This window comes from Polypterus senegalus, chromosome 17, assembly GCF_016835505.1.
Source record: "Polypterus senegalus isolate Bchr_013 chromosome 17, ASM1683550v1, whole genome shotgun sequence".
Taxonomy (NCBI): Eukaryota; Metazoa; Chordata; class Cladistia; order Polypteriformes; family Polypteridae; genus Polypterus; species Polypterus senegalus.
Window position 1 is genome coordinate 59,814,924 of NC_053170.1, and position 27,558 is coordinate 59,842,481.

The 27,558-nt window shown below is 37.9% G+C and overlaps 1 protein-coding gene across 1 annotated transcript in view; it reads left to right on the forward strand.

Annotated features, from left to right (window-relative positions):
- The window catches only part of cdr2l (cerebellar degeneration-related protein 2-like), a 57,985-nt gene extending 31,240 nt beyond the window's left edge, over positions 1-26,745 (forward strand). Inside the window, exons 5-7 of the mRNA XM_039739988.1 lie at positions 14,225-14,227; positions 15,171-15,326; positions 25,857-26,745. Of these exons, the coding sequence (XP_039595922.1) occupies positions 14,225-14,227; positions 15,171-15,326; positions 25,857-26,712 (1,015 nt within the window). The 3' untranslated portion in view covers positions 26,713-26,745. The remainder of the gene's footprint in view (positions 1-14,224; positions 14,228-15,170; positions 15,327-25,856) is intronic.
- Positions 26,746-27,558: the final 813 nt, after the last annotated feature.

The following is a 27,558-nucleotide window of genomic DNA, read 5'->3' on the forward strand; positions in this document are numbered from 1 at the left end:
AGGTCTGTCTCTGAGAGGCCGTATCTCGAACTAGGGCTTGCTGATCGCAGCTTGGATGTAGCTTTAGTCTTCGATTCTTTCGGACCCCCCTTCTTGTTGGCCATGTTTATATGTGTTTACATATACTGTAGCGGTCCCTCTCGGGTTGAATAAATACAGGATATCTCAGAATAATAAGCAAATAATATGAAAAATAGCACCACTGCTAGCGGAGCTCCACTTCAGACGTCCATCTCTCAAACAGTGCTGCTCCTATTATACTCTTAAACTAATTAAGTGGCCTACTTTGGCAGTCAGAAACACAATTCAGTGTGAAATTTTTGTTTATTCTGTTGAGTTTCATTTTCTTTTTTTATTTCCCTTTTTTGTAGAGTTTGAACTATCATTCGGATCCAAATAATGACAACTGAAAAACAGATGGCATAGGCACTAAATATTAATGAGAAACACTTAATTCAAAAGCATTTCACCCTGTGAAATTGGCATACCATATCCCACTGCAAAATCTTTTGACCTGGAGAATGTAATTGTGTTTTTAAATTTATTGTAGCCGCCGAAGCGTAAGGCAAAGTCAAGCATGGGTAAAACGCATGTCGAAAGAAATCTCTCAGTCCAAAAGTTTGTTTTAAAAATACTTAGTGAAAGTTAAAAGCAAATAATCCACACAAGAATAAAAGAAAGAATAGTTACACACGTAGAATAAAAGGCAAAAAAAAAAGAAACATGTACCTTGTCTAAACTTAGCTTTTCTTGAGGAATTTTAGTTGTTTCTATACTTAAAGGTTCTTCTTCTGTACACTATAAGTGTACGGCTTTGTGCTTAAATGAGCACGTTATCTTCATGTGTTACTTCACACACACTCAAAGAGCCCATAGGCTATCAAGCACAGTCACGTGCACGAGCACAGTTTAAAACCGTATGCCTCTACACCTTACTCATGGCAAGGCTGTCACTAACTGAAGCTGTTAGAAATGGCAAGAATATACCAATACAATTTTACTTATGGGGGGTTTTATGAACCTCCTATAGATTATGCATTGTCATCTAGTAAAATATTCATGAATCTCATAGAACTAGGAAAATGGCTCTTACACATCCGGCCCCTAATTGTTTATGCTAGGGCAGAAATCAATTACTTTAACATTACTCAATAAGAGCCTTTAATACTTTACTTAACTTAAACCAAACTTAAGAAATTTAAAACTTAAATTATACTGTAAAAGCACAAACACTAAACTTAAGAAACTTAAAACTTAAATTCTACTGTAAAAACACAAACACAATTAAAATTAGGCATGCAAATAGAAAAATTAATAATTTCAATCATTTGCTGCTTCCTGGAGCAGGCACAGTTTGTTCACAGGTCTGTTCAGTGTGCTGGTCTTGGTCTGCCCACAAACTCACCTGACTGCCCCTTTTGCATCTGGCATTGTCTTGATGACTTGATCCTTTATCCAGGAGTTACAGGGTGTAGCATCTTCTAATTACGCCCACAATGTCCAATTTCTTTATGAGCTTGTTGCATAATGACAGTAGCAATATGTGAATTCTTCTGAATGATTGCAGGGTGTTTTGCCTCTTCTGGCATAGCTGATTTGCTGAGTCTTCCTCCAACTCTCAATATTCTTTCTGGCAGGATTGGGTCCAGTTTGTTGATTTTAACTTTCTTTACAAGCTGATCTTTGTGCAAGGCTTTAACCTCCTCTGGGTAAGCTTGTAGTTAACTGAGGCGAATAAGTTCATCTTCTGCTTTAGAAGAGTCATTTAGAGACAATGGCTTTTGTCTCATTGTTGATTTATATTTCTTCATATGTTCTGAGATTAGTGTCTTTTGTCTTTCTGGGCTGTGTCCAGATTGGCTGGCTGTATATTGAATTGCCTTTCTCTCTTCTTTCAGATACAGTAGCACTTCTTTGAACCTAAGGAACCAAGCTATTGCTTTGTTTTAAATTAAACCATTCTGAGTAGTACTCCACAAGTCTTTTAACTGGTTCAGTTTTTTCTTTTACACTTGCAAAATTTACTACACACCTTTTGATTTCCAGATCGTCGCTAGTAGACAGGTCCACTTTGTCCGGTCTCTTAGGCCATTCATGCTCTGTTTATAGCAGGAAGTTTGGGCTTTGTATCCAAGTCTTACTTTTAATTAAACTTTCTATTGTCGAACCTCTTGATTCCTGATCCGCAGGATTTTGTGCAGATGTGACGTACCTCCATTGCGAGGGTTGTGTGCGCTCTCTTCTCACTGCGATTCTGTTGGCAACAAAAGTTTTGTAGCATGTGCTTTCATTTGCAATGTATCTTAGTACTGTAGTGCTGTCAGTCCAAAAGATTGATTTTTGCAGGGGAATCTGTAGTTCTTGTTTAAACATTTTGTCCATTTTGGCTGCAACCACTGCTGCTTTAAGTTCTAACCTTGGTATAGTGACAGATTTTAGTGGTGCCACTCTTGATTTCCCCATTATAAATGAAAAATGTCCCTCATTTAGACGCTACTAATGCTCTCGGTTGTTTGTTTACAATCGCAAGCGGATACACGTGACCGCATCCGTTTCGTAACGCAAGATGTTGATTGTAAATCAAAACAAAAAATTTCATTTTAAACTTCCCAATAATTTATTATAAATTTTATTAATAAAATCAACAACTAAAACACTTTTTTGAATAAATTCTTTATTTAATTTAAAGTACCGGCATGCAAAGTTACTTCTTCAACTGAAAGATGGCACTGTGGTTTCGTCATTATTTACTTCCGTATTCATCGGCAAAACCGGCATTGCGCTGGAAATCTTGAATCTGAAACGATACTCGTTGTATAAACCGACCCCAAACTCCAAGCCAAAAATCTAGGACGAAATTCTCGGCTTATATAACGGGATCTACGGTATGTATATACACACACACACACATAAACATATATACATAAACATATATACATATACATATAAACATATCTACATATACACATATCTACACATACACATATCTATATACAGTATATATAAATATACATATCTACATATATATACATTGTGACAGTTTTTGGGTTTCCTCGCACCATTGTACCCTCAGACCACACGTCAGACACCAGATAAAAGTCCAAATAATTATTTATTATATTAATAAAGTGCACAAAGCACGCTCCTCTCCACAATTCTCAATAAACAATACAATAATTCAATAAACCAATCCTCCACTCCCAGACGCTTAGCCACCCTGCCTCCCAACTCAGCTCGTCCGTCTGGGATTTCCCACAGTCCTTTATACTGCTTATCCCGGAAGTGTTTCACCCTCTCTGTCCATGTGACCTGGAACACTTCCGGGTCAGATAAAAATTCCTTTTTTCTTCACCCAGGAAGCACATTGTTCTCTTTGTCCATGTGACTATGACGTACTTCCTGGGCGTAAGGTAAATAGTCTCTGGGCCTCCCTGTAGCGACTCCTGGCTGCCCCCATGGTATCCAGCAGGGCTGTGAATAAAGATTCCAATGTCCATAATGCCCTGCTGGTCTTCGGGGCACCTCCATAATGCAGGGAGGGCTCCACCTGGCGGCGTGGGGGTATTAGCTGGAATGAACAGCTGGCCATACATCACAACATATATACACATATCAACATATATATACACATACATATACATACATACACATACATACACACACATATATATATACACACAGACATATATACATATATATACAGATCTACATATACAGTATATACTGTACATATCTACATATATACATATCCACATATATATATACTGTATATAGCAAAATCCTCGCGCTTCACAGCGACGAAGAACTTCTTGTAAATTTTTATTAAGAAGAAAAGAAAACTTTTTTAAATTGAGGGAAAATATACCAATAACTATCTGTTAAGGATCTCTTTGTATACCACGTTATCAGTTCAGCAGTCCGGTTGTAATATGACCAAGCTGTGCACTGAGATTACTTTTGAGAATGCAACGTATAGTTTTGTCCACGGAGGAAAGCAATGTTGCCTGAAATCAATGGCAACCTTTTGTAGGGTCTGTCCCTGAGACTTATTAATTGTCATCGCGAAGCAGAGCCTTACTGGAAATTTGAGGCATTTGAATTGAAATGGGAGATCAGAGGGTATAACAGTGATGTGAGGAATACATTCAGAGTGTGGCGCTCTGCTGTTTTTTTGTGTAGCTGCCTTCATACAGCTTCTCTGCTGCTTTATAAACGAACGCCATATAAGGCCGTCGTTTCTCCTTGCTTCGCGGTTCTGTACTGTTTTATTGTTCCTTTATTACGATTCTTATAGTTATTGTGTAGCTATTTGAGACTTACTTTACTGTTCAGGTATCCATTTCCTTTATTTAATCCGCGGCTTGTACGCTATTTTTTGTTCGTTTATTACGATTATAGATATTTATTGATTCCCTTCTTTAGCTGACTGCCTGCTCATATAAGGCGCTCCGCTGGTTTTTTGTGAAGCAGCCTTTACACAGCTTCTCCACTGTTTTATAAACGAACGACATATAAAGACATCCTTTTTCCTTGCTTTGCCAAGGAAGCTGCCTTTTTATTTAATCCACGGGTTCTCCACTGTTTTATTGTTCGCTTATTACGATTATTATAGTTCTCTTTATATATCACGTTGTCATTTCAGCACTCTGGTTGTAATATGACGAAGCTGCGCGAGCTCACTCTTGAGAATGCAACGTATAGTTGTCCAGGAGAAAAGCAATCTTGCCTGAAATCAATGGCAACCTTTTGTTGGGTCTGTCCCTGAGACTTCTTACTTGTCATCGCGAAGCAGAGTCTTACTGGAAATTGGAGGCATCTGAATTGAAATGGGAGATCAGAGGGTATGAAGGGGATGCGAGGAATACATTGAGTGTGGAGAAACTCTAGAGACAGCGTGTGTATTAACTTGTGGATTTTTCTGTGAGTATTTGGTAGCAGCGTGACGAAGTTGCTTCCGCAAGACCACGTTAGCTGTGGAGCTCAACTCGGAGCATATTCTTTTCCTACCTTGTCAATTGTGTAATGCGTTTTTTGAACAGGTTTGATGCATGGAAGTGATCACTCGTACTGCATTCAGTCAGTTCACATGAGCTGCTCTCTTGTGTGATGTTGCGATGTCCACGGCTTTATTTAATGTTAGCTAAGACTCGGCACTTAAAAGTTTCTCGCTATAGCAATTTTTACTCCGTTACAAAGTGATCCAAAGTCTCGTTTATACCTCGTGTCTTCTCATTAACTCTTTTAGGGCTAATTTTTTTTTTGTTTCTTATCTCCCAGGGCTGAATATTTTTCCAAAAACTAACATTTTTTAAAAAAGAACACAAACCAATTGTTTAACATATCAAATCAAAAAAAAATATTTACTTTTGACAAATGTTACTGTCTTGCATGTTGTATTAGCCTGCATACTCTATGATTTCACATACATATCACATACATTTTACACAGCAAAGTCCTGCAAAATCTGATCTCGCTCAAAGCAGCCAATTTCAGTCATTGCCACATTGCACTGCTTACAATACGTGTTGCTTTGGTGCCTACTTTTCAATTGTCTGTTGCTGCACTTTCTCACATATATTGTTAGTGTGTACTGTAGAGGGACAAGTCACCCTTTTCCCATCATGCCATTCCACTGCCACCAAGTTTTCTGCCCACATGAAAACCGTATTGTCACCTCTTTTCATCTTCTGAAACTTTATGAACTTTATGCATGGCATTATAGCCTGGCTCACCCCATGGGATTTGCTTCTGTTTATTACAGAAGTGAATAAAACTTTGCAGCAGCACGTACCTATCACCATGCTGTATAACCTGTCCAAAGACAAAGCACGTTTGGACCAATGCTCCCTGAAGTTATATCACCAGTTCTGTCCCATCTCTATTTGTAATACCACAGCACACTTCATCTCATCTTTTGTTGTGGGTTTACACTTTGAAAAACGAGAATGCGATGCAAACGCATCTCTGTCTGCCTGTTTGTCTCGTCTGACGGTAGCTGAAAAACAGCATCAGGAGAGAGCAGCCTGAAGTACAGCAGCTGGTGATCTGTCGTGTCCAACAGCAAGCCATGCCGTCTTGTGAAGTCCGGTAGCCAGATCGGCTCTCAACGGATTAATGTCTGTGTATTTATCCCACGCGAACCTTGCCGTAGATGCATTGGCTGCGCGAAGGCGCTCAACTGGCAGCAGATCGCTGGCGCGCATCGGCTGGTGTTTGATCAGCTGATGCCGGCTTCTCACTCTCTTGCTCAATCTCCTGATCACTGTCAATAAAATCCGATTCTGAAAAATCAGAGTCCAACTCCGCGATAATGCGCAAAACATTGTCTGCCGAGTGTTTTCTTTTCTGCACTTGCTTCGCTCCCTTGTCACATGCTGATGCCATCTTGCCATTGTTTACATTTCGCAACTCATGCACACACAAGGATTAGTTGCCGAGTCAACGAGTCTAGCATTCCTTCAAGCACAGAGGGAATGCCTGTGATGTGACAGTGAGATTTGTCGCCATTAACAGCTGATTATCGCCCTCTATCCCTGGATGTCGACTTTAGTCGACATGCGCCCTCAACTCCTCCTGTCGACAAAAGTCGACATCCGCCCTAAAAGAGTTAAACTTGTATCTCGCGAATGAAGTATTCGCATTTTTCTTCAGCGCCTTTCGGAGCTCTTCCTTCTTTTCTACGTACTGTGAATGATGTCACACGCAGCTCCGCCCCCCCACGGCCATCGAGCTAACGTCCATTACAGTATATGGAGAAAAATAGGTTCCGGTTATGACCATTATGCGTAGAATTTCGAAATGAAACCTGCCCAACTTTTGTAAGTAAGCTGTAAGGAATGAGCCTGCCAAATTTCAGCCTTCTACCTACACGGGAAGTTGGAGAATTAGTGATGAGTCAGTGAGTGAGTGAGGGCTTTGCCTTTTATTAGTATAGATATAACAACCAAAGTAAAAAAAAAAATCATTCAATGTCCATATTGCTGTCAAGCTCAAATCTCAACCGACAGAAAGTTTGCGGGTTCAAGTCCAGGTGCTTCTCGTTTTGAGTAGTGAGCTGCTATTATTATTACTATAATATAATAAAAATATACATTTTGATTTGAGTCCATAACACCCAGTGTAAATTTTGACTACTTGTAAAATATATCACTGAACAGATAAAAACAGACACACAAACACTGGTGAATCATGTCTTCTTAGTATCTTGTTGTCATTTGAATTTTTTGTTGTTCAGTTTAATTCTTGAATAAAAGCACACTTGATTCATTATACCTTTGTGAAAGTGTTTATTTTATATTCCAGTAACCACTTAAATGAGATCAAATCTATCTCTGCCTCTGCCGTGCATACACACACACAAATACATACTTGAAAACGTCACTGTTTGAAAATGCTATGCTATTTGAACATATATATATAATTTTTTTTTTTTCCCTCAATCTTTCTCATACTCCACTTTATGGTGCATGGTACTAAGAATGCAGACAGGCTTCTTCTTTTTACATAGCGCATACACTATAAGCATGGCACTGCCGAATCTAAACACTAGTGTGGAGAATGCTTATGTACTAAAGTAACTTTAGCTGCAGGTGGACGTTCCTGTCCCATTGTACTTATGGTGCCAAGCAGAGTTGTGTTGTTGGTGCAGCAGTCTATTAGCCAGTGAAAGCGATGTGAAGAAGCTGTTGTTACAGTTCTGCCTTTGTCCAGCAACGGTTCTATAGGCTTTATGACCACAGTCTCACAAAGTCTTTCTCCTTTGTATTGACTAGGATCTTTTCCTAAATAAGGAGTGGCATTGCACACTTTGTCTCCAAATTTGCCCTGGTCCAAAGCGTTCTGCCAAATTTGTCAGGATTGGTTGAGATGTATTGCAATGCAAAAAGTTCAACGGACCTTCGTTGGAAACAGTTGCTCATCAACAGTAGTATGTTACCCTGGGTTGTAACTCAAAACACAGTTCTCAACAAAATGTTGTCAAAGTGCAAATGCCATATGATAGTCTGATAGAAGTCACAGGGTGTCGTATCTTTGATTGATGTTACAAGTAGTTCTGAGCAGGCATCAACCACAGCACCAACTGAGGTAATTCCTGCTCTTATGAAAAGAATGGAGATAAAGGCCATCAACTCGGAGAGGGAGAGGCAAGTTTGTTGTACCAGGTGAACATCACTGACAAAACAAAATTGAATAATAACAAAAGCACTAATTTTTATAAGTAGCCAAAATTTACACTGGGGGTTACATACTCAAATCAAAATATATGTTTTTATTATATTATAGTAATAATAATAGCAGCTCACTACTCAAAATGAGAAGCACCTGCAGTCGAACCTGCAACCTTTTGGTTATAAGTCAGCAGTTCTTACCACTGCAGCAGCCATATTAACTTTCTGTCGATTGACATATGAGCTTGGGTTTTTAACTTATTGACGGCAACATGTACATTGAATATTTTTTTTTTCTTTGCTTATATTCTTGAATAAAAGCCTACGTTTATTTGATATTTGAACTAAACTGTTCACACATTATACACTTCACGTCATTATTACTATAACATGGAAAAAGTTTGTTTTAGGTATGTATTCCTACATTTACCCAGATCATTATAGACACAGATTACACAAATGAAAAGTATGTACTGTATTCCAAATAACAATAAATTATTTACCCTACACAACTCCAGACACCTCACACCCTGATAAATAGACTTGAGCTGGGAGAACTTCAGCTGCATTGGTGGGCGTGATGGGATAGCTGGCTGCTTGCCAGCTAGTGATAATTGACACTTTTGCAAAATAAAGATGCTGATATGAAGGTATGAAGGAATTTAAGGTGGCCCAGCATTACGACTTTTTTCATAGGCTTCAGGCATTCTAGTGTTAAGAGTAAATTTTGCACAATTTTAGGAAGTTTTTCCTCACGCTGAGACTTATAGACACATGGACTCAGTTACTAAGTAGTGTGGTGGACAGCTGGACTTTGAAAAATAGGATATAATATTATTTTGAAAGAATTAAATGGATAGTACTGGTGATTTTTGTTGGACTGAATGGCCTGTTCATGTCTAGATTGTTCTAATAATGTCATTTTTTTTTTCTTCATAAGGTTTTACTTGATTACTGTCTTATGTAGCCCACTTAACAAAATGTTTATCCCAGGAAATACAAGCCAGAAAGTGTAAAAATTTTTTTTTTTTCCAATAAGAACATTTAATCAGAGCATTTAACAGAAATATGTAGATACCAAAATGCTAACTGCTGAACTGATGCAGATTTAGTACACATGCTTTACTGTATGTGATATGTTTTGAAGCAGTCACCAAGACGCTGCCTGATATTGCATTCGGGACAATAGAAGCCTCATGTTTTTCTTGTATTTTATTCTGCTGCTCGAGTGGAATGTCAGTGCCTGACCTACACGGTTGATGTTTCCTTTATGTCATTGCAGGTTATCACAACGCATGATTTACTGACATCCACATTTCCACTGACACAAGTGACGATAGTTACATTGTGATCAGTGCTTAGGGGGCTAATGTCTTGATTGTCCTTTCACTTGATCGCAGTCATTTTGCTTATTTGTCAAGTGGCTATTATTGCACCACAGTGAAGCTTCACATAACCAAATTCACCATGCATATCATGTAGGTTCAGTCAAATAGTGCCATATCATGCATCAGTTTCACCTTCCTTATTAACATCTGCTTAACATCTCATCATCACTATTGCTTGATTTGAGCAATAGTTCAGTTTCAGTTCATTCAACAATTGCCTTTGCAATTGTTTCCTTTGTGTTTTTCATTTAATGGCTCTGCCCCACTCCTGAATGTACATCAGTTTTATTTATTTTTACAGCCTAATGTTGTTTCATCCCCTGGATGGCAGGTGAATACTGTAATCGAGAGTTATTGGGGCTTAACACTGTAAAGCATATCATTACACATCACCCCAAGCCTGACTCTGGGCTAGCTATTATTGCATAGAATTCTCAGCCTGAATCACGTTCTGGGTTAACGCCAAAAGGTTAACAAAAGAAATGGTTAATTTTCAATATACAGTGCCTTCAGACACCTTTATGTTTTACATGTTTTTTTAATGTTGCAGTTTTAGGCTAGAATCATTTATGTTTACTTTTCCCCCTATTTAAGCAACACTGAATATCCCAGAGTGACAAAATAAAAACAAGATTTTAAAAATTTCTGCAAATGCATTAAAAATACAAAACTTTGTTTCACACTGACACAAATATTTAGACCCTTTAACTAGTACTTCATTGAAGCACCGTTGGTAGTAATTACAGCCTGGAGTCTTCTTCGGTATGATGTGGCAAGCATTGCGCCCCTTGATTTGGGCATTTTCTGCCATTCTTCTCTGCATATCCTTTCACGCTCTGTCAGAATGGATGTAGACCATAAGTTAACAGCTATTTTAGGTCTTTCCAGAAATGTACCATCTGGTTCAAGTTTGATCTCTGTCTGGACCACTCAAGAACATTCCTAGAGTTGACCCTAAGGCACTCCTGTTTTTTCTTTGTACTTCGGGTCATTGTCCTGTTGGAAAGTGAATCTTCAGCCCAGTCTTAGGTCCAGAGCATTAGGAGCAGGTTTTCATTAAGGTTGTCTCTGTACTTTGCTCCGTTCAGCTTTCTCTCAGTCCCGACTAGTCTTGCGGTCACAGCATGATGCTACCACCACCATGCTTCTCCTTTGGAATGGTATTACACAGGTGATGAGCAGTGTCTGGTTTCCTCCAGACACACTTTGAATTAAGACCATGTAGTTCAATCTTGGTTTTTAACAGACCAGAGATTTTTGTTTTCTCATAGTCTAGGAGTCCTTTAGGTACCCTTTTGAGAAGTCCAGGTATGCTTTAATATGTTGTCCAGTGTGACAGCAGGGGTCGCTGTCGCTCCGTGAAATCCACAGACAACACGTCCAGACACCTGGTAAAATAAAGAAATGAATTTAATATTTCTAATAATGTGCACAAAGCACCTCCACTATACTCAATAAACACTACAAATAACGATAATCAATGATACAATAATAATACTCCTCTCCACCCAGCAGCTCTGTCACACTTTCTCCCAACTCCGGCTCAATCTGCTGGGGTTTCCCAGAGTCCTTTTATATTCCTCAACCCGGAAGTGCTTCTGTCCCTCAGTCCAAGTGATTTCATAGCACTTCCAGGTCAGATGGAAGCTCTCCTTTTTCTTCAGCCCGGAAGTACTTTAGTTCTTCCATCCCGTGATTTGTAAGTACTTCTGGGCTATAATAGAAACAATGTTCATGTCACCCTGCAGCATCCCCTGGTGGCCCCCACGGTATCCAGCAGGGCTGTGAAGCCGAACTCCATTGTCCACGATGCCCTGCTAGAATTTGGGGCCCCTTCATGTTGCAGGGAGGACTCCATCTAGCGGTGTAGGGGTGTTGGCCAGGATAAACTGCCGGCCATATCTCACACCAGCCACTCTGCCGTAAACCCAGTTTAGTAGAGTGTTTGCAGTGGTGGATGTTCTTCTGGACGTTTCTCCGATTTACACACAGGTTCTCTTACCAAGGCCCTTCTCCCCTAATTGCTCAGTTTGCCTGGACAGCCAGTTATAGGAAGAGTTTGTTTCATATTTCTTCCATTCATGGATTATAGAGGCCTGTCATCTTGAGAAACTTAAGTGATACAGAAATGTTTTGCAGCCTTCCCCAGATTTGTGCTTCAGCATAGTCCAGTCTCTGAATTCTGAAGGTAACTCCTTTTGACTTCATGACTTGTTTTTTTTTTATTGTCAGCTAGGGGACCTTATATAGACAGGTGTGCACCTTTCTTAATCATTTGCAATCAACTGATTTGACCAAAGCTGCACTCTAAACAAGGTGTAGGAACATGATAATGTATCATAGAATAGGGTCTGAATATTTGTGTCAATGTGATATTTTGCTTTTTTGTTGTTAACAGTGTAAAAATTCTTAAGTTCTGTTTTCACTTTATCATACTGGGGTATTGAATGTTGTTGTTGAGGGAAAAGTAAATTTAAATGATTTTAGCATAAGACTGCATATTAATAAATGTTTTTTCAATTTTTTTTCTGAAAACTGTATGAAGGCACTGTATAAACTCAAAATAGTCAGAACCTACACTACAGAATGTTTTTCTAAAATGACTTAGTAGCTTTAAAATTCTCTATTAAATTAGTTTAAATGTGTACAGTAAGAGATTGATTCAGTTAATCTCATCACTAACAAATAATGCATCCTACAGTAGTTTGCATGTGAAATACTCTGCACAGAGGTCACACCACAGATTTTCCATGGTTGTATCTGTATGTTGGTTGCTGAGAGAAAGAGTTTCTGTTTATTAATAGACTTGAGACTTGACTAGGCCATTTAGATTTGCAAATATTCTACTTGTCATGAAGACTGACACTATCCTCACACATCAGCAGATTCTGAAGAAAAAAGCAGAGAGGATAGAAAATGAGATTAGTGACCATCACAGAAGAAGCAGCATTTGATCACATTTTAATAACATAAACAAAATAAGGGCACCAATATTCATATATCCTAATATTGGAAAATTATATTGCAATTTAAAAAGGTATTTGTCCTGAATAAAAGCGGTGGTGTCAACAAGTTAGGCTTTTGCACATAAACTGAGCAAAATAGCCTTCATTCACTGAAAAGAGTCAATTATTCTGCTTGTATAAATTTCATTAGCTCCACAAGCCCAAACAGAGGACTCACATAACTGGTTTGACAGCTTTTCTCAGCTTATAAATGGCTACTAGGGAAAAAGCAGATGTGAAAGGCGCTATATAGCGCCCGACCCGATTGCACCTCGGGTGGGGCTGAAAGCTCGTCCAGCCGGGCTGTGGGAAGCAGGCAGCTCCCCCTAGCGGCCACGCCGGGCCCCAACCAAGCTGTGGAGGACTCCATCTCCCATGGAGCCCTGCGGGTGATTGGGGAGTCACTGACGGCCAGGGAGGCTGCCACCAAGCGTCCCGGGGGAGGTATTGGACTTCCCATGGCGGCTCCCCCGGAGCATAAGCAATAGAGGCGTCCCTACCGGGCATGGGACCCGGCTGTCCTTCACACAGTATACAAAAGGTGTGGGAAACACTAAAAACAATAAAAATATTAGGACTCTTTACTGTTTCTGTTTGAGATACTGAGATTTCCGTGGACAGAGAGTGAAACCTGCTGAAATTCCCTGCAGGATGTTGGATCAGTATGGAAGTTAAAACAGCACAACTCCTGTAAAATGTTTATGAAGGGGTAGATAGGCTTAAAGGAGAAGGAAAAAATGTAAGTAACGAAACTTGATTTGGCTGACCACTAGCATCACACACACAAGCACACATTGATAAGGTGAATGTCTTCATCAGAGAAGACTGAATTTCAGCAGGTTTGACTGCCTCTGGCCAAAGAAATGTCACTACAGTATGGGATATTGCTCAACAGTAGTGCAATACCAGAGCGGAACGTCCATGTTCATTTGACTTTGGCTTCAATTAGACAAATGGCAGAGCACTGCACTGTGCATGTTCAAAGTGCCCATAAGACATCACGCGTGTGTTGTAACATTGCATCAGCTTATATCTCTTGTGGTCACAGTGTGATTTTCAAATGGCATTTACTTTCTGATTTACTCTCATATATTTTATTGAGTTTGGTGATTGCAAAATTATATTTGACTGTTTCATTCAATCTTCATGTTTCCCTAAAATCCTTGATAGTTTGAAACTCTGTCCTGTAAGCAGAAAACCTCCTCCCTTTTTAAATAAACACATGCAATTAAAACTTAAGAGATATTTAACTGACACATTAGTAACATTCCAAAAATTAACAAAATGTAAGAAAATGACTTAAACAAATATTTACACAACTTCTGGAAAAGCAAGCTTCCCAGCATCAGAATTGCCTTTGCAACTACCCACTCTGTGCCTCATCCTCAGAGCCCATCTGTGGAATGGCAGGTCCATGGCTGGGAAATTACTGGGCTATTTTTAAATAAATAAATAATTTAATGGCAGCCTTGAGCTCCCTGGTGTGCCCTGTGTGTTTCTTTTTTTTTTACCTCATTTTTATTGGATTACTTATTTATGGACATTTGAACACTGTACTGTTTTGGACACTGTTTGGTTTTGATTGCTTTACTTATCCCTTGCTATGTTTGTGTGTTGTGTCCTCATCCACTGGCTCATCCCTCGGGTACATTATCAGCAGTAGCGGGTTCAAGTGGCTCCCTAGAGCCGCCGGGAGTGTGGAGCAATAGCTGTAGCACAGAATTTTCAAAAAGGGAGCTCGGCATCAAAAATAAGCCAAATCCAGATCAGGGGCTCTTGTTTATAAAACTCTGTATATTCAAGCGTGAAAATTTGTGTATTGTAGGTAATCAAGATGAACCTGTATGTGAGGGTGCGGCCTGTTTTAGTTGCTTCATCAGCTCAAAACAAAATCTGATTTATAAACGCTTGCTTATGCACATTTGTGCAATTTATTTTTAGAAATCACAGTCTTCTTGTAAATGTTTATATGTGAACATGCCTCCTAGTTGCCATCCTGAAGAAACTATATAATGGGCTATGCTAAATAACATTATATATATATATATATATATATGCAATCACAATGCTGCAAATCTTCATTGGCTGGGACAGAAGTCTTCCACATGATGCATCGAGGCACCCCTACCTTACATCTATGTTGTGCTTAGCGTGGCATTGAAGTGTGTGTTTAGAGAAAGGTGTAACCTCCAGTGTTGAATATGGATGGCTTGGAGTTGCCATTAATATGTACGTTTTTCTCTCTACTTTGCATGTAAAATTGCAATTAAAAAATAGAATAATAGGAAAATTAATAGATTTAATAAATAGAAAACAATATTTTTTATGAATATTGTTTGGTCATAGTTTTGAATATTTTTCACATTTATGTGAAAATTCAAGTCATCCATGAACAATATTTTTGTACTAAAGGGGAAAGATCATTAACCTCAGCTAAGAATGAGGATTATGATCTAACAGATTGGTAAACTTGCAATACGGTATAAGTTTATTTGATTAGTTTTAATGTAACATTTGCAGGGTGGGAATCACAAATAGTTTTAAGACAGACTAAATTGCTCAGTGTTCATTTTTTGTGACAGTACTGTATCTTGTTTTTCATATCCCAGTCTTACAGGTTCAATTGAGACTATGCTGTCTCAGGTAGATGTACTACAGACTCAAATGGAGAGACTGCACAGTTTGGCCAATATTAGGAGAAAAAGAAGGGAACGACGCAAGACCATCCATACCTTTCCCTGCCTGAAGGAAATCTCATCTTTTAGGTACAGCTAACATTGTCTTTGTAAAACATGTTATGTAATATATTAACAATTACTGATTTGCTACACCATACTGTAGTAATGATTTCTGCCTAATGTGGAAAAGCACATTTTTAACATTTGCAAAAAAAATTCCCTTAGCATAAAATTGTGAATTTTAATTGTAAGATTTTTTTTGTGTTCTTTATTGATTTTTTCATTTGCTCAGAATGACTATAATTATCTGCTTCAGTATCTGTTAGCTTATATTCCAATAACTCTGATTTTATTCTTTTTTGTTATATCTTACGTGTAAATGCACTATTCAAATTAAAAATGAAAACTATACTGTTTGAACAAGTTTGCTTTGCTACACAGAGTATGCATTTCACACAAAGGGGATGGAAACACTAACTTTATCAAGACTTTTTGATGCATTTTGTGGTGGTGCACTTTATGAATATTTGTACAGTTTACATTTCTGTTTGTAAATAAGATTTTATTGTCAGGAATGATCTACTAAAGGTGTGTTGCCAAAAGCATGTGATTGTATTTCCAGACTAGGAGGAGGAGAAAAAAAATATCATGGACTGTAATCAGTTTACAGAAGACAGATTTCTATAATGGGCCTGTAGCTTGGTATGTTACAGAAGGCCAGACAAGGCTGCACCTGGAATTGGTAGTGTTATACTTAGTAGTCTGAGAATGCAGTTTTTAAAATCACTGCCTGGTTGTGGACATGTTGGAGATGTTAAACTATACTCCACAAAGTGTAATTTCATTATTTCTCATACCTTTCTCTGTATAATACAATTAAGCCATGTCTGACCAGGAATGTTTGCTTGTGCAAATCAGTAAGCTGTTTGGTGCCCATCTTGCGCAAACTTTACATTACACCAAGTCATCATAGCTGATACAAAATATGCAGCAACAGTGGACAATAATCTGTCTGTCTTCTCTGTTGAAGGCATTTGCCATGTCAGTGTAGGCTTGTGTGTACAATTCTTAATGTTCGGCCAGATCAAGCTTCATTGGTTACTACTTCTTCTGTTATAAACCTTTCTACCCATTCATAAACTTTTCATTGAGTCACGCTATTTTTCACTCCAGTGAACTTGAGCAGGTTTCAGTCCCTCTGCCCAAAGAAATCTCACTACGGTGCGTTTTTCAACAGTGGTGCAATTTCACAGAGGAACGTCCATATTTATTTCACCTTTGCTTCAGCTGAATTAACAACAGAACGCTGTGCATGTTCAAACTACTCATAAGCCATCACAAACTTGTTATATTGTGTCATATATTATATTGCAGTTACCGTGTAATTTTGAAATTGCCTTTACTTTTGGATTTACCCCCTTGTAATTTCCCTTAGGACTGAACAGTGCATATCTTGGGAGTAATTAATATCCATGATTTGTTTATCATAATGCATACTATTTTGAGGGTCATTTTTTCTATTTTTATTTTGTATTTGAGACAACCTACTAGTTGAAGATGCAGTAATATTGTCCAATGGTATTTTATTATTGTAAATTTTAGGACAAGAAAATGTTATTTTAAAGAGAATGTATCCATGTGTAGACAAGGGAAATAATGTACTGAAAGGTTTAGCCTGCCCCTTTATGATTGCTACCGAGTGGGAAATTTGAATCCTGAATTAATTTTGATATTAGTACAAACATTTGAAAAGACACTGCATCTCCGATTATGTATATGTTTTCTTTTTGTATAAATACACCTGTTTTATATTCTTTAATCCTATATGTGTGATGGTTTACTTTCTGGGACTTTAAAAATGTGAATATTTCATTTAGGGGTTTGATACTCATTTTCCTAATCTTCAAAAAATAAATCTTAATCACTCCTGGTAGTTGATTACATGAATCTGGGATTTCAAGGATTTAGAAGTTCTTTGGTGGGTTATAATTGTTTACATACATTACTGTTCAGGCACAGATGAGTTAAGTTACTTGGGTATCATCACAAAGAATGTCTAGTATGGATATTGAACTGGCACCCTTCTGGTTTAAAGGCTTTATACACTAGACCACATATGCTATTTACAGTATTTCAATAAACAAACTAAATTATGTAAGAACAACATGAAAGAATTGACCTTGGAACAATATTTAAACAGGAAAGAAAAGGGGAAACCTGGTGCTGCTGATACAATTAAAGCAGGAAACAATATACTTTTTAATAATGGTGAGTAAACTAAAGAGAGAGACAGAAACAAGACACCAGACTAGGGTGAAAAAATTCCATTAAGCTGTTAAAATGCAGTGGTAGTTAGAAACATGCGTGCAATGGTACTTAAATATATACGTAATTCTCACTGGGATGGATAGTATAAGAAAGAACTACTGACAAAGGCTGTTTAAGGAGAAAAGGTTAAATTTGAACCAATTCATTTTAGGAGCATGTATTGCCTCATGACAAGTAGAACATTCAGGACAAGGGGTTGAATCTGAGTGAGTCAATTCCCAAATGAAGAAGTAATTTTCTATACTTAAAATATAAGTAATTATCCATCCATCTATTTTCCAACCTGCTGAATCTGAACACAGGGTCACGGGAGCCAATCCCAGCCAACACAGGGCACAAGGCAGGAACCAATCCCGGGCAGGGTGCCAACCCACCTCAGGACACTGTGGACGAAGGTTCAAACAAATAGCAGGCAGACACCAATTCTAATAAGCAGAATCTTTTATTTCTGACTTCTTGGTGAGCAGAGCGGCTTTTCCTTACAGAGAGAAAATGCAAGGAAGGCCCCCGACAAAGGGGGGTTCAGCTGCATTTATAACAAAATCTTCAAAGAGAATGGTTAGAAAAAAATAAATCAGTTTCACTCCAAGGCCACAACACATTCTTTACAAAATTTGTTGATTACAACGGAAAGCATACATTCTAGTAATGAAGCTTATCAGAAAACTTGTCATACACTGCTGAAGCAGCTGGGAATAGTCAAAAACTGCATTCCACAGCTGGAAGTACACTTCTGTTAATAATAATAATACCTAGCCACACAGAGAACATGCAGATTTTCATACAGGAGCTAGCAATAGATTTTAAATTCCATTCCACAACACACACCAAGCAGACACTAGGGCCAATTTAGAATCGCTACTCCACCTAACCGGCATGTCTTTGGACTGTGGGAGGAAACCGGAGCGCCCGGAGGAAACCCACGCAGACACAGGGAGAACATGCAAACTCCACGCAGGGAGGACCCGGAAAGCGAACCTGGGTCTCCTAACTCCGAGGCAGCAGCGCTACCACTGCACCACCGTGCCGCCCATAAGTAATTGTTCCCTTTTTAATTTGAAAACAGTAGATTTAAACTAAGACAAATATATATATATTTTTTAATTCTGTATTGAATCTCCTCTAATTAATGTTATCATTGGCAGGTAGTCTTGTTGTAGAGTCTACTGAACTAGATAAGCCACAATACATTATTTTATTGCATTATCTTTTATTATACTGATTTTTAAATGAAACATTGTCATTGGATTGTTCTTTGGAATGCCAGAAACTCTCATTTGAGCGCTCCAATCCCAGATTTAGTATTATGCCTTTCAGTGTACATCCTCTGTCTGATCAGTAGTTGAATTGCTCATCTTGCTAGCCCACAGTCATTGCTACTTTTGAATTTACATTTGTTTCTGCCTTTTCCCTTTCTGCTTTCTCCCTAATCCCTCTCAATGTAAAATTTCAAATTCCTTGCCTTGGTCTGCACTTGTCACATATGATTCTGGAATTTGGCATTATATTTAAGGACACTTGGACACTTGTCTTATTTGGCAAGCTCACACTCCAGTCTTCCACAATATAGCCATTTGAATCAGTGATCACTCTATCTTCTTTCAGTCTTTTGCTCATGTGTGTATTAAAACTTTGGGCTTCAGTTGTTCTAGTCACTTTCTCAGATGTCTCAGTTGCTAAGTTTGAGGTTTTCAATCTCAAAGGCTTCTTCTTTTTGGGCGCATACACCATCAGCATGATACTGCCAGATCTAAACATTAGCGTGGCGAATTTCTTGCATACTAAAGTGACTTTAGCTACAGGTGTAAGTCCAATTTTACTTTATGGTGCCAAGCAGAGTTGCGTTGCAGTGCAGTAGTCTATTAGCCAGCAAAAGTGCTGTTAAGAAGCTATCTGTGGTTACAATTCTGCCTTTGTCCAGTCTGATAGTTATGAGCAGGCATCAATCACAGTACCAACTGTGGTCATCACTGTTCTTGTGAAAAGAATGGAGATAAACAGCACCAACTCAAGAGAGGTAGAGGCAAGTTTGTTGTACCACGTGAATGTCACTGAGAGAATAAAACTGATTAATAAAAAAATAGCGCTAACTTTTACAAATAGCCAAAATTTACATCGGGTGTTACAGACTCAAATCAAATGTATGTTTTTATAGTAATAAAAATAATAGCATCTCACTACTCAAAACAAGGAGTACCGGGACTCGAACCTGAAACCTTTCAGTTATAAGGCCGCAGCTCATACCTCTGCACCATCCAGGAATACATATTAGCTTTTTGTTGATTGACATTTGAGCTTGGGTTTGTAACTCATTGACAGCAACATGTAAATTGAATGATTTTTTTTTTTTACTTTGGTAATATTCTTCAATCAAAGCTCACGTGTTTATTTGATATTTGCACTAAAATCTTGACAAATTATACACTTCACATTATTATTTGTATAACATGGAGAAAGTTTCTGCTTTAGGTATGTGTTCAGCATTTCCTGCCTCCCATTTCGTTTCATCCTACTTTTACCCAGATCGTTGTAGACATGGAACACACAAATGAAAAGTATGTATTCCAAATAACAATATATTATTTACTCTACACAACTCCAAGTGCTTGCTGCTTGTGCTGATCGACACGTATACAAAACAAATGATGCGAATGGAGAGGTGCAAAGGAATTGAAGGTGGCCTGGGATTATGGGTTTTTTCGTAGGTTTTAGGCATTCTAGTGTTAAACAAAACTAGTGTGGTCTTTATAAGCACAATGCATTCACAAAAAAACACTCATAAGGCATTTCTCATAATTTGAGTTCTACTCACTGTTAGCTTTACTAAGGTGAAAAAAATGTCATTCCTTAGTCCCATAATTATTGTCCATTTTTTCCCAAAATAATAACTAATGCTATTAAACTGAAGTTATTGTGAACACAGTAACTCAGTTAGTTAATAATAATTAATTAAACATACTCTAAAGAGACATTTTCCCTTCATTATAAACTCAATAAAACAACTGTTTCTTGGCTTCCTGTAACTATGCTGCTCAAAACATTAAGCGAGCACTTAATCATCACAGTCACATTAAGTCAGGTAAGCTTCAGGGATACCAATCTGTCCAGTTAGGAAGCATAAGTGATTGTGAATGAACGTCCCTTGCTTTGGTTCAAATGAAAGTGAGAACAGGTGCATGGGGAGCAAGACAACCCCCCAAAAGGGTACTGGTGTTGGCCACAGACAATTGCTGTCGTCTTATTCTTTGTGACTGATTCTTCTCTAGTTTTGCATTTTGCTACTGTCCTTGTCACTACTGGTATTATAAGGCAGTTACTGCAGCCGATTCAGGTTGCACAGGTAATCTAGCTCCTCTAGGATGGCACATCCATACGTGCCATTGATGTTGGAATGAAATCCTCAGAGCCATTGTCAGACCTTACACTGGTGCAGTGGGCACTGGGTTCCTTTTGGTGAAGGATAGTGCCCGATCTCATATGGCTAGAATGTGCAGGCAGTTCCTGGATGACAAAGGCATTGACGCCATTAACTGGCCTGCACATTCCTATGAATCCAATTGAGAACCTCTGGAAAGTTATGCATTGGTGCATCTGACACTGCAAGTAGTGCCACAGACTGCCGTAGAGCTCACTGATGCCCTTAAGCACTTTGAGCTACATTATTTGTATAAAATGCGCTATATAAATAAATGTTGTTGTTGTTGTTATCCAGGAGATGTCCCAGGACACCATTTGCCGTCTCATCCAGGAACATGTCTAGATGTTGTCAGGAGTGAAACAGGCACATAGGGGGGATACACACTACTGGGTCACATTATGAGTTGATTTAATGAAATTCACATAATTTGGATAAGCCTGTGATTTGAATTTTAGATTTAAACTTTCGATATAATGACGAATCCAGTCCTCAATGTGTTGGTTATTTTGGTTTCCATTGACCATTGTTACATCATTTTTTCTCAGTGAATTACACAGTATTACTCAGCAAAGGGTTTTCACTTGAGTATTTTGTTCATCAAGATCCGGTTTGTGATTTAAGTGTTCCCTTAATTTTTTGAGCAATGTAGTTTGTGTAAGTATAACACTACATTCATTTATATTTGTATCTTATTCTAGCAAACTGCTGCTGGAGAAGGAATAGATTGAAATGAATAGGAGGAGTCTTTTGTGTCTTCCTGTTCCATTGTAGTTGTTTGATGAGAGAAGCCAGTAGTGGTTGTATTGCCCAAATGAGATATCAGTGGTGGCAAAATGATAATGGCATACAGTATAGTATACAATATGTACAGTATGCAATATACTGAATGAGAATGGAGGTGCACTGCATGCAAAACAGAATAATGATGTGCAAATATGCCATATTGATATTTTCCGAATTCCAAAAAAGCTGACTCATAACATTAACAATACCGATAGCAATAACCGAAACATGGCTAAATAACAAAGATAGTGATGAATATAACATAGATGGTTATGCATTTTTAGGAAGGATAGACATAACATGAAAGGAGTAGGAGTTGCTATTTATATCAAACAGAATTTAAATGGAAGTCTTCTTCTGTTGGATGAGCCACATCTTGGCAAGAACATCTGGATTGGTCTGGAAAGCATTAGGACAGCAATTGTGGCAGATACAATTTAATGTGAGTAAATGTAAAGCATTACATGTAGGAAACAAGAATGTTAGGGTTGAATAGACAATGGGGGAGTCTTAAAATTAAAAGCACACCTTAAGAGAAAGATTTTGGAGTCAAAATGGACTCGTTACTATCCTCTTACATAAGCCGTTAAGAAGGCTAACAGTGTAGCCGCCGAAGTATAACGGGTAAAACGTGTGCCAAAAGAAATCTCTCAGTCCAAAAGTTCATTTTAAAAATATTTAGTGAAAATTAAAAGCAAATAATCCACACAAGAATAAAGAGAAAAGTAGTTACGCACGTAGAATAAAAGGCAATAATAAAGGAAAAATGTATCTTCTCTAAACTTAGCTTTTCTTGAGAAACTTTAGTTAATTCTATACTTAAAAGTTCTTAATTTCTTCTTCTGTACGCCTTAAGTGTACGGCACTGCTTAAATAAGCACGTTTTCTTACAAGTCACTTCACACACTCAAAAAACCCGTAGGCACAGTTTAAAACCATATGCCCTCTACACCTTACACATGGCAAGGCTGGTCACTAACTGAAGAATAAGGTTTAGTCAAAGCAGATTGAAATTGCTAGAATATACCAATTTTGCTCAACTTATGGGAGTTATAGGAACCTCCCATAGATTATGCATTGTCATCTAGTAAAATATTTATAAATCTTGTGTAACTAGAAAATGGCTCTTACAAACAGAATTGACTTTAGCTGCAGGTGGAAGCTCCCACAACTGTTGTTACGGTTCTGCCTTTGTCCAGAAACAGTTTCATAAGCTTTATGAACGTAGTCTTGGAAATTCTTTCTCCCTTGGGGCGACTGGGATCTTTTCCTGAATAAGATCAAACACAGTTGAGTAGGGTATGACAGGAGCTTCCACCTAGAGCTAAAGTCACTTCAGTACACATGTACTTTGTCAGCATGCCAGTGTCGATCAGACAAAGGAAGCTGTAGTTTACTTGTGACTTTATACTGTAGGAAGGTAAGTAAATAAATCAAGGTAAATAACATTTGATCTGGCTTTTATATAAGCAACATATAATTGTTTTTAAATAAAGACCATCACAAAAAACATAACAGACTGGGCTTTGCACGATACCTTGGCGAGCTCTGTAAGCTGTACTTTTTCTTTGAAGGACAAGTGTGGGGCAGACTGACTGACAGTATTACGCCAAACCCATTGCTGCATCCAAATGGTGCCATCTTTCGCCTTTATGAATGGTGCAGCTGTGTTGTTCTTATGTGTGATTGGACATTTTTTGTGGGGAGGTCTTCTGTTCTCTTTCTCCAATGTAGAACCCTCAGCCTCATCTGAGTTCACCTCTGTTATAGTACGTCCTTATTTGAAAACAGCAGTGTCAGATCGGGGCAAACGTGAACATGACTGGCCACAACCCTGCCTGATTGCTATGTCTATGTATTGGAGAGTGGTAGATCCCGCTACAATAAATAACCATGCTGTTTCCGTTCCTGTTTTGAGCTGACTAAAAGCTGATTTCCTAAAGTACCGAGACTCAGTCTCGTGTTTTGGGGTGCAAGACAGGGACTCACATGTCGCAATATATATCAGTGATATGGTTTTCATATTTATAGCTGGAAATCCACAAAAGGAGCAAATGAATCACGTATCTTAAAATAGTTTTTTATTCCTAAGCTTTTGATTCCCACCAGAAATCATCATCAGAGGAAAATGATTAGACTTACAGGAACCCAAGGCAATATATAGCAAATAAGCAGGGGAGGATAGGTGGACCTTGTCAATCCCAACCCCCACATATAAATAAATAAATAAATAAAACAATCTGGGCAAGAATGTGATCAATAAGCTGGTAAAGTTGGCAGATGATGCCAAAGTAGGCAGAATGGCAGATCATATAGAATCAGCTAAATTGTCACATGATAGTTACGACAAATCTTAGGAAAAATCACTAGTGAAAGGTAAACCTTATTAGAGTGACAGACCATTATGGATATTGGGTGCTTGTGGTAAATTATAGGATGACCTCATCTGATGGTAAATTATAGGATGACCTCATCTGATGGTAAATTATAGGATGACCTCATTTTCAGAGTCCCAAATTAGGACACAAGCCCATTCCTATTTGTTTAATGGCTGCTTTATCTTATCATCAACACTCTGGGTTCAGGGCAGTGGCAAAATTTAAAAAAGACACTTTCATGAATGAACATGTATGATTCCACACAGTGCTTTAAGTGGAAACAAAACAATGACAGCATTGTCTGCTTTTTGGTCATCTTGGCAATGCTGTTCAAATTTAACACAAGTTCTTAATTAAGCTTTCCCCATTGAGTTTTGACTACACAGATGGGCAGCCTGTTAATGCAGGAATATTTTGATATTCTTCAGTTATTTATCTGGACATGTATCCTGAAAATAAGGACTGTCCCTGTCTCCTGGATGTCTGTCCACCCTAGTAAATTATAAATACTGAATCATTATAATTTATACGTAATAGTGCTGTGAGCTTGGTTTAGTGTAAGGTAAATAGTATTGATTAAATGTTTATTTGCTCTGTGCACAACAGCTTGTAGATAACCCTTTGTTTTCCTTGCCTGCATTTTATACTTTTACGGTTAGTAAGATTATTTAACTTACCTTTTACTAATTAAAGCACTGGAAGAAGGAAGATACATGCAGCAGTGAGAGCTTCTTCCTGCCTGCATACGCAGTCTTCTGTTTTTTCATTAACTTGTTTTGAGGTCTTGTTTGCTGTATTTAGTATTTATTGGAGGTGAAAAAAATTATAATATACAAGTTGGTGTAACCACTCTGAAGGTTAAACTGAAACTGTGCATTAATTCATAGTTGCACAAAATGTTTCTTTGTTTTAAGAAAGAGAAGCTTGCAAATTTGCCAGTGCTTTTCAATGGGAGATTTTGAAATTTTAAACTGTATAATGCAATCTGTTCAAAATATCTCAAGAAAAATTGAATTGTCTCAACAAACCTCCATTAAAAATAAGTGTGGCGCATTTAATAAAATCGGTCCATGGGGGGCCAAGTTGTTTCATGTAGACAGAGAGACAGAAAGACAGACATAACCATCTTTATATATTATTATATGTGAATGCACATAAAAAGACATAGCAGAGGAATAGAAAGTCCAGAGAACAGTGACTAGGCTGACCAAGACTGAGAGTTATGAGCTTTTGAGGTATTTTTGAATGAGGTGAACCTTTTCAGTTTAAGTAGACATAATTTAAGCAACGATATGATAGCCTTTTTAAACTCATGGAGGGTATTACTACAGTGAATCCCAGCTGACACTTTAACATTTTGCACACGTTAGAAAGTTTCTTGTTTTTGTTTTCTTTTTCAAGTAAAAACCATTGTGGCATGGTTAGTGTGGTAGAGACTGGTATTTTAGAAACCTTAAGAACACAATTTGATGTTATTTTGGAGAAATTAGGTGAATAGGATTGTTGTTTTTTTGGGTGAATGGCCTGTTCTCAATAAATTTGTTACAATCTCTAATGTTCTAATGTGTCCTTAATGCCTAAGTCTGTTGTAATGAAGTTATGAAGCAAATTTGCAAGACAGATGTAAGTTACAACACAAAATGCTTTCTGTGTCATATATCAAATTATTCATGTTATTTAAAGAAAAATAATGCATTGTTTGATTTTCAGATACCAGCATGATTTTGTTATGGACACATTGATGACAAAGTTGACCACGCAGTCCCTGGAAAAGGAGAACAGCAGCTTAAATGAGACAGTGAATTCACTGCGCTTACAAATCCAGCAGGAGCGCCAGCACAAAGAAGTGGCCAAGCATAAATATGCCTCAGTACTCAACAAATATTCAGAATTGGAGCAGCGCCTCCAGCAGGCAGTGGGCTATGAGTCAAGTATCCATGAACTGGAAGCAGAGCTTCTGGAGCTGCAACAAATGAAGTATAACAGTAACTTCCAACAAGTTAGACAGAATAAGCAGAGAGAAAACATCCTAAAGCCTTTAAATAACATTTCAGAGTCCAACAGTATCAAGCAGCCTGAGATGAGTGAAAGACAGAAAATTAAACAAGCTCCAGACACATCTAGCTCAGTCTGGAAAAGCTCCAGTGATACTGCACTCAACATTATTGTTGGTGTATGTCCCAAGTCAAATTACATGCTTCACGCGGGCAGTGTTCATAAACATGGCATGTCTATTTTAAGGGAGGTAGATGAACAATACCATGGCTTATTAGAAAAATATGAGGAGCTTCTGACCAAATGTCGCAGTCATGAAAAAAGTCAGAGACACATGGGAGTTCAGACATCACAACCTGTCTCTCGAGACACCTCTGTTTGTGACTTCCGTCTTACTGATATTAGCCAGGAGAAGGAAGAATGTGATGTCGCAGATAAAATTAGCAGGCAGGTGGAAGCAGTAGACAAAAGGCTTAGTCACAGCACTCCAGAGTATAAGGCTCTTTTCAAGGAAATCTTTGCACGTATTCAAAAGACCAAGGCTATTGTTAATACTAATAAAGCAAATTAATAAAAAAAAAAAATAGCTTTTCATTTTTTCCAGCATCAAGATAAAGAAATTAAAATGGCAAAAATATAACAATGTGGCTTTTTATCATCTAAGTTCTACTTTATTTTAGATCTGCATAAAATTTCTTTAAGCTTCCGTAGCAATTAGTCCATCAGTTCTTCTGAGCCTAGTTTTACCATTGACGAGTTATAGGAATGAGAAAACGTTTTATGGCAACATTATGTTAAAGGAAGGAATCAACTATAAGTTGGGACTATTCTATCCATACTCTCTAATACATTTTGAATTTAGAGTCACCTACCACTGTGTCGAGGAGAAAATAAAAAGATACTTTCAGAAAACCTGTATAGATAAGCGTGAACCATTCAGACTCCACCCAAGTAGTGCAGTAAGCGTAACAACACTCTAAAACCTTTCTTAATCTAAGTTGTGTACTATTAAATAATAATAGTAGTGAATTGACAAAAAGGCTTGTATATTCTTAATGACATATTTAGCTTTTATTCAAAATAATGAATGGGTCAATAACCATATAGATCGCTTAATTTCATCCATCATAATTCACAATTGTGTAAAAAACGTACAGTCGTGTGAGTATCTATTACGCCTCTTTCACTTCATTCTTCATCGCAATATCATGTGTCACATTTTCTGATTTCAGTGGGAATAATCTTGTTAAATGTATATTTAGAAAATAAAAATGTATATCTTGCAATACATTCAAACTGACATTCTTAAGTGGCACTATAAAATATTAGTAAAAACACTAAATAGTAAGTAAACTATAAGTATGTTAAGGTAAGAAAACCTAGAAACTGAGTATGGTAAAAAACAGTGCAAGTCTAC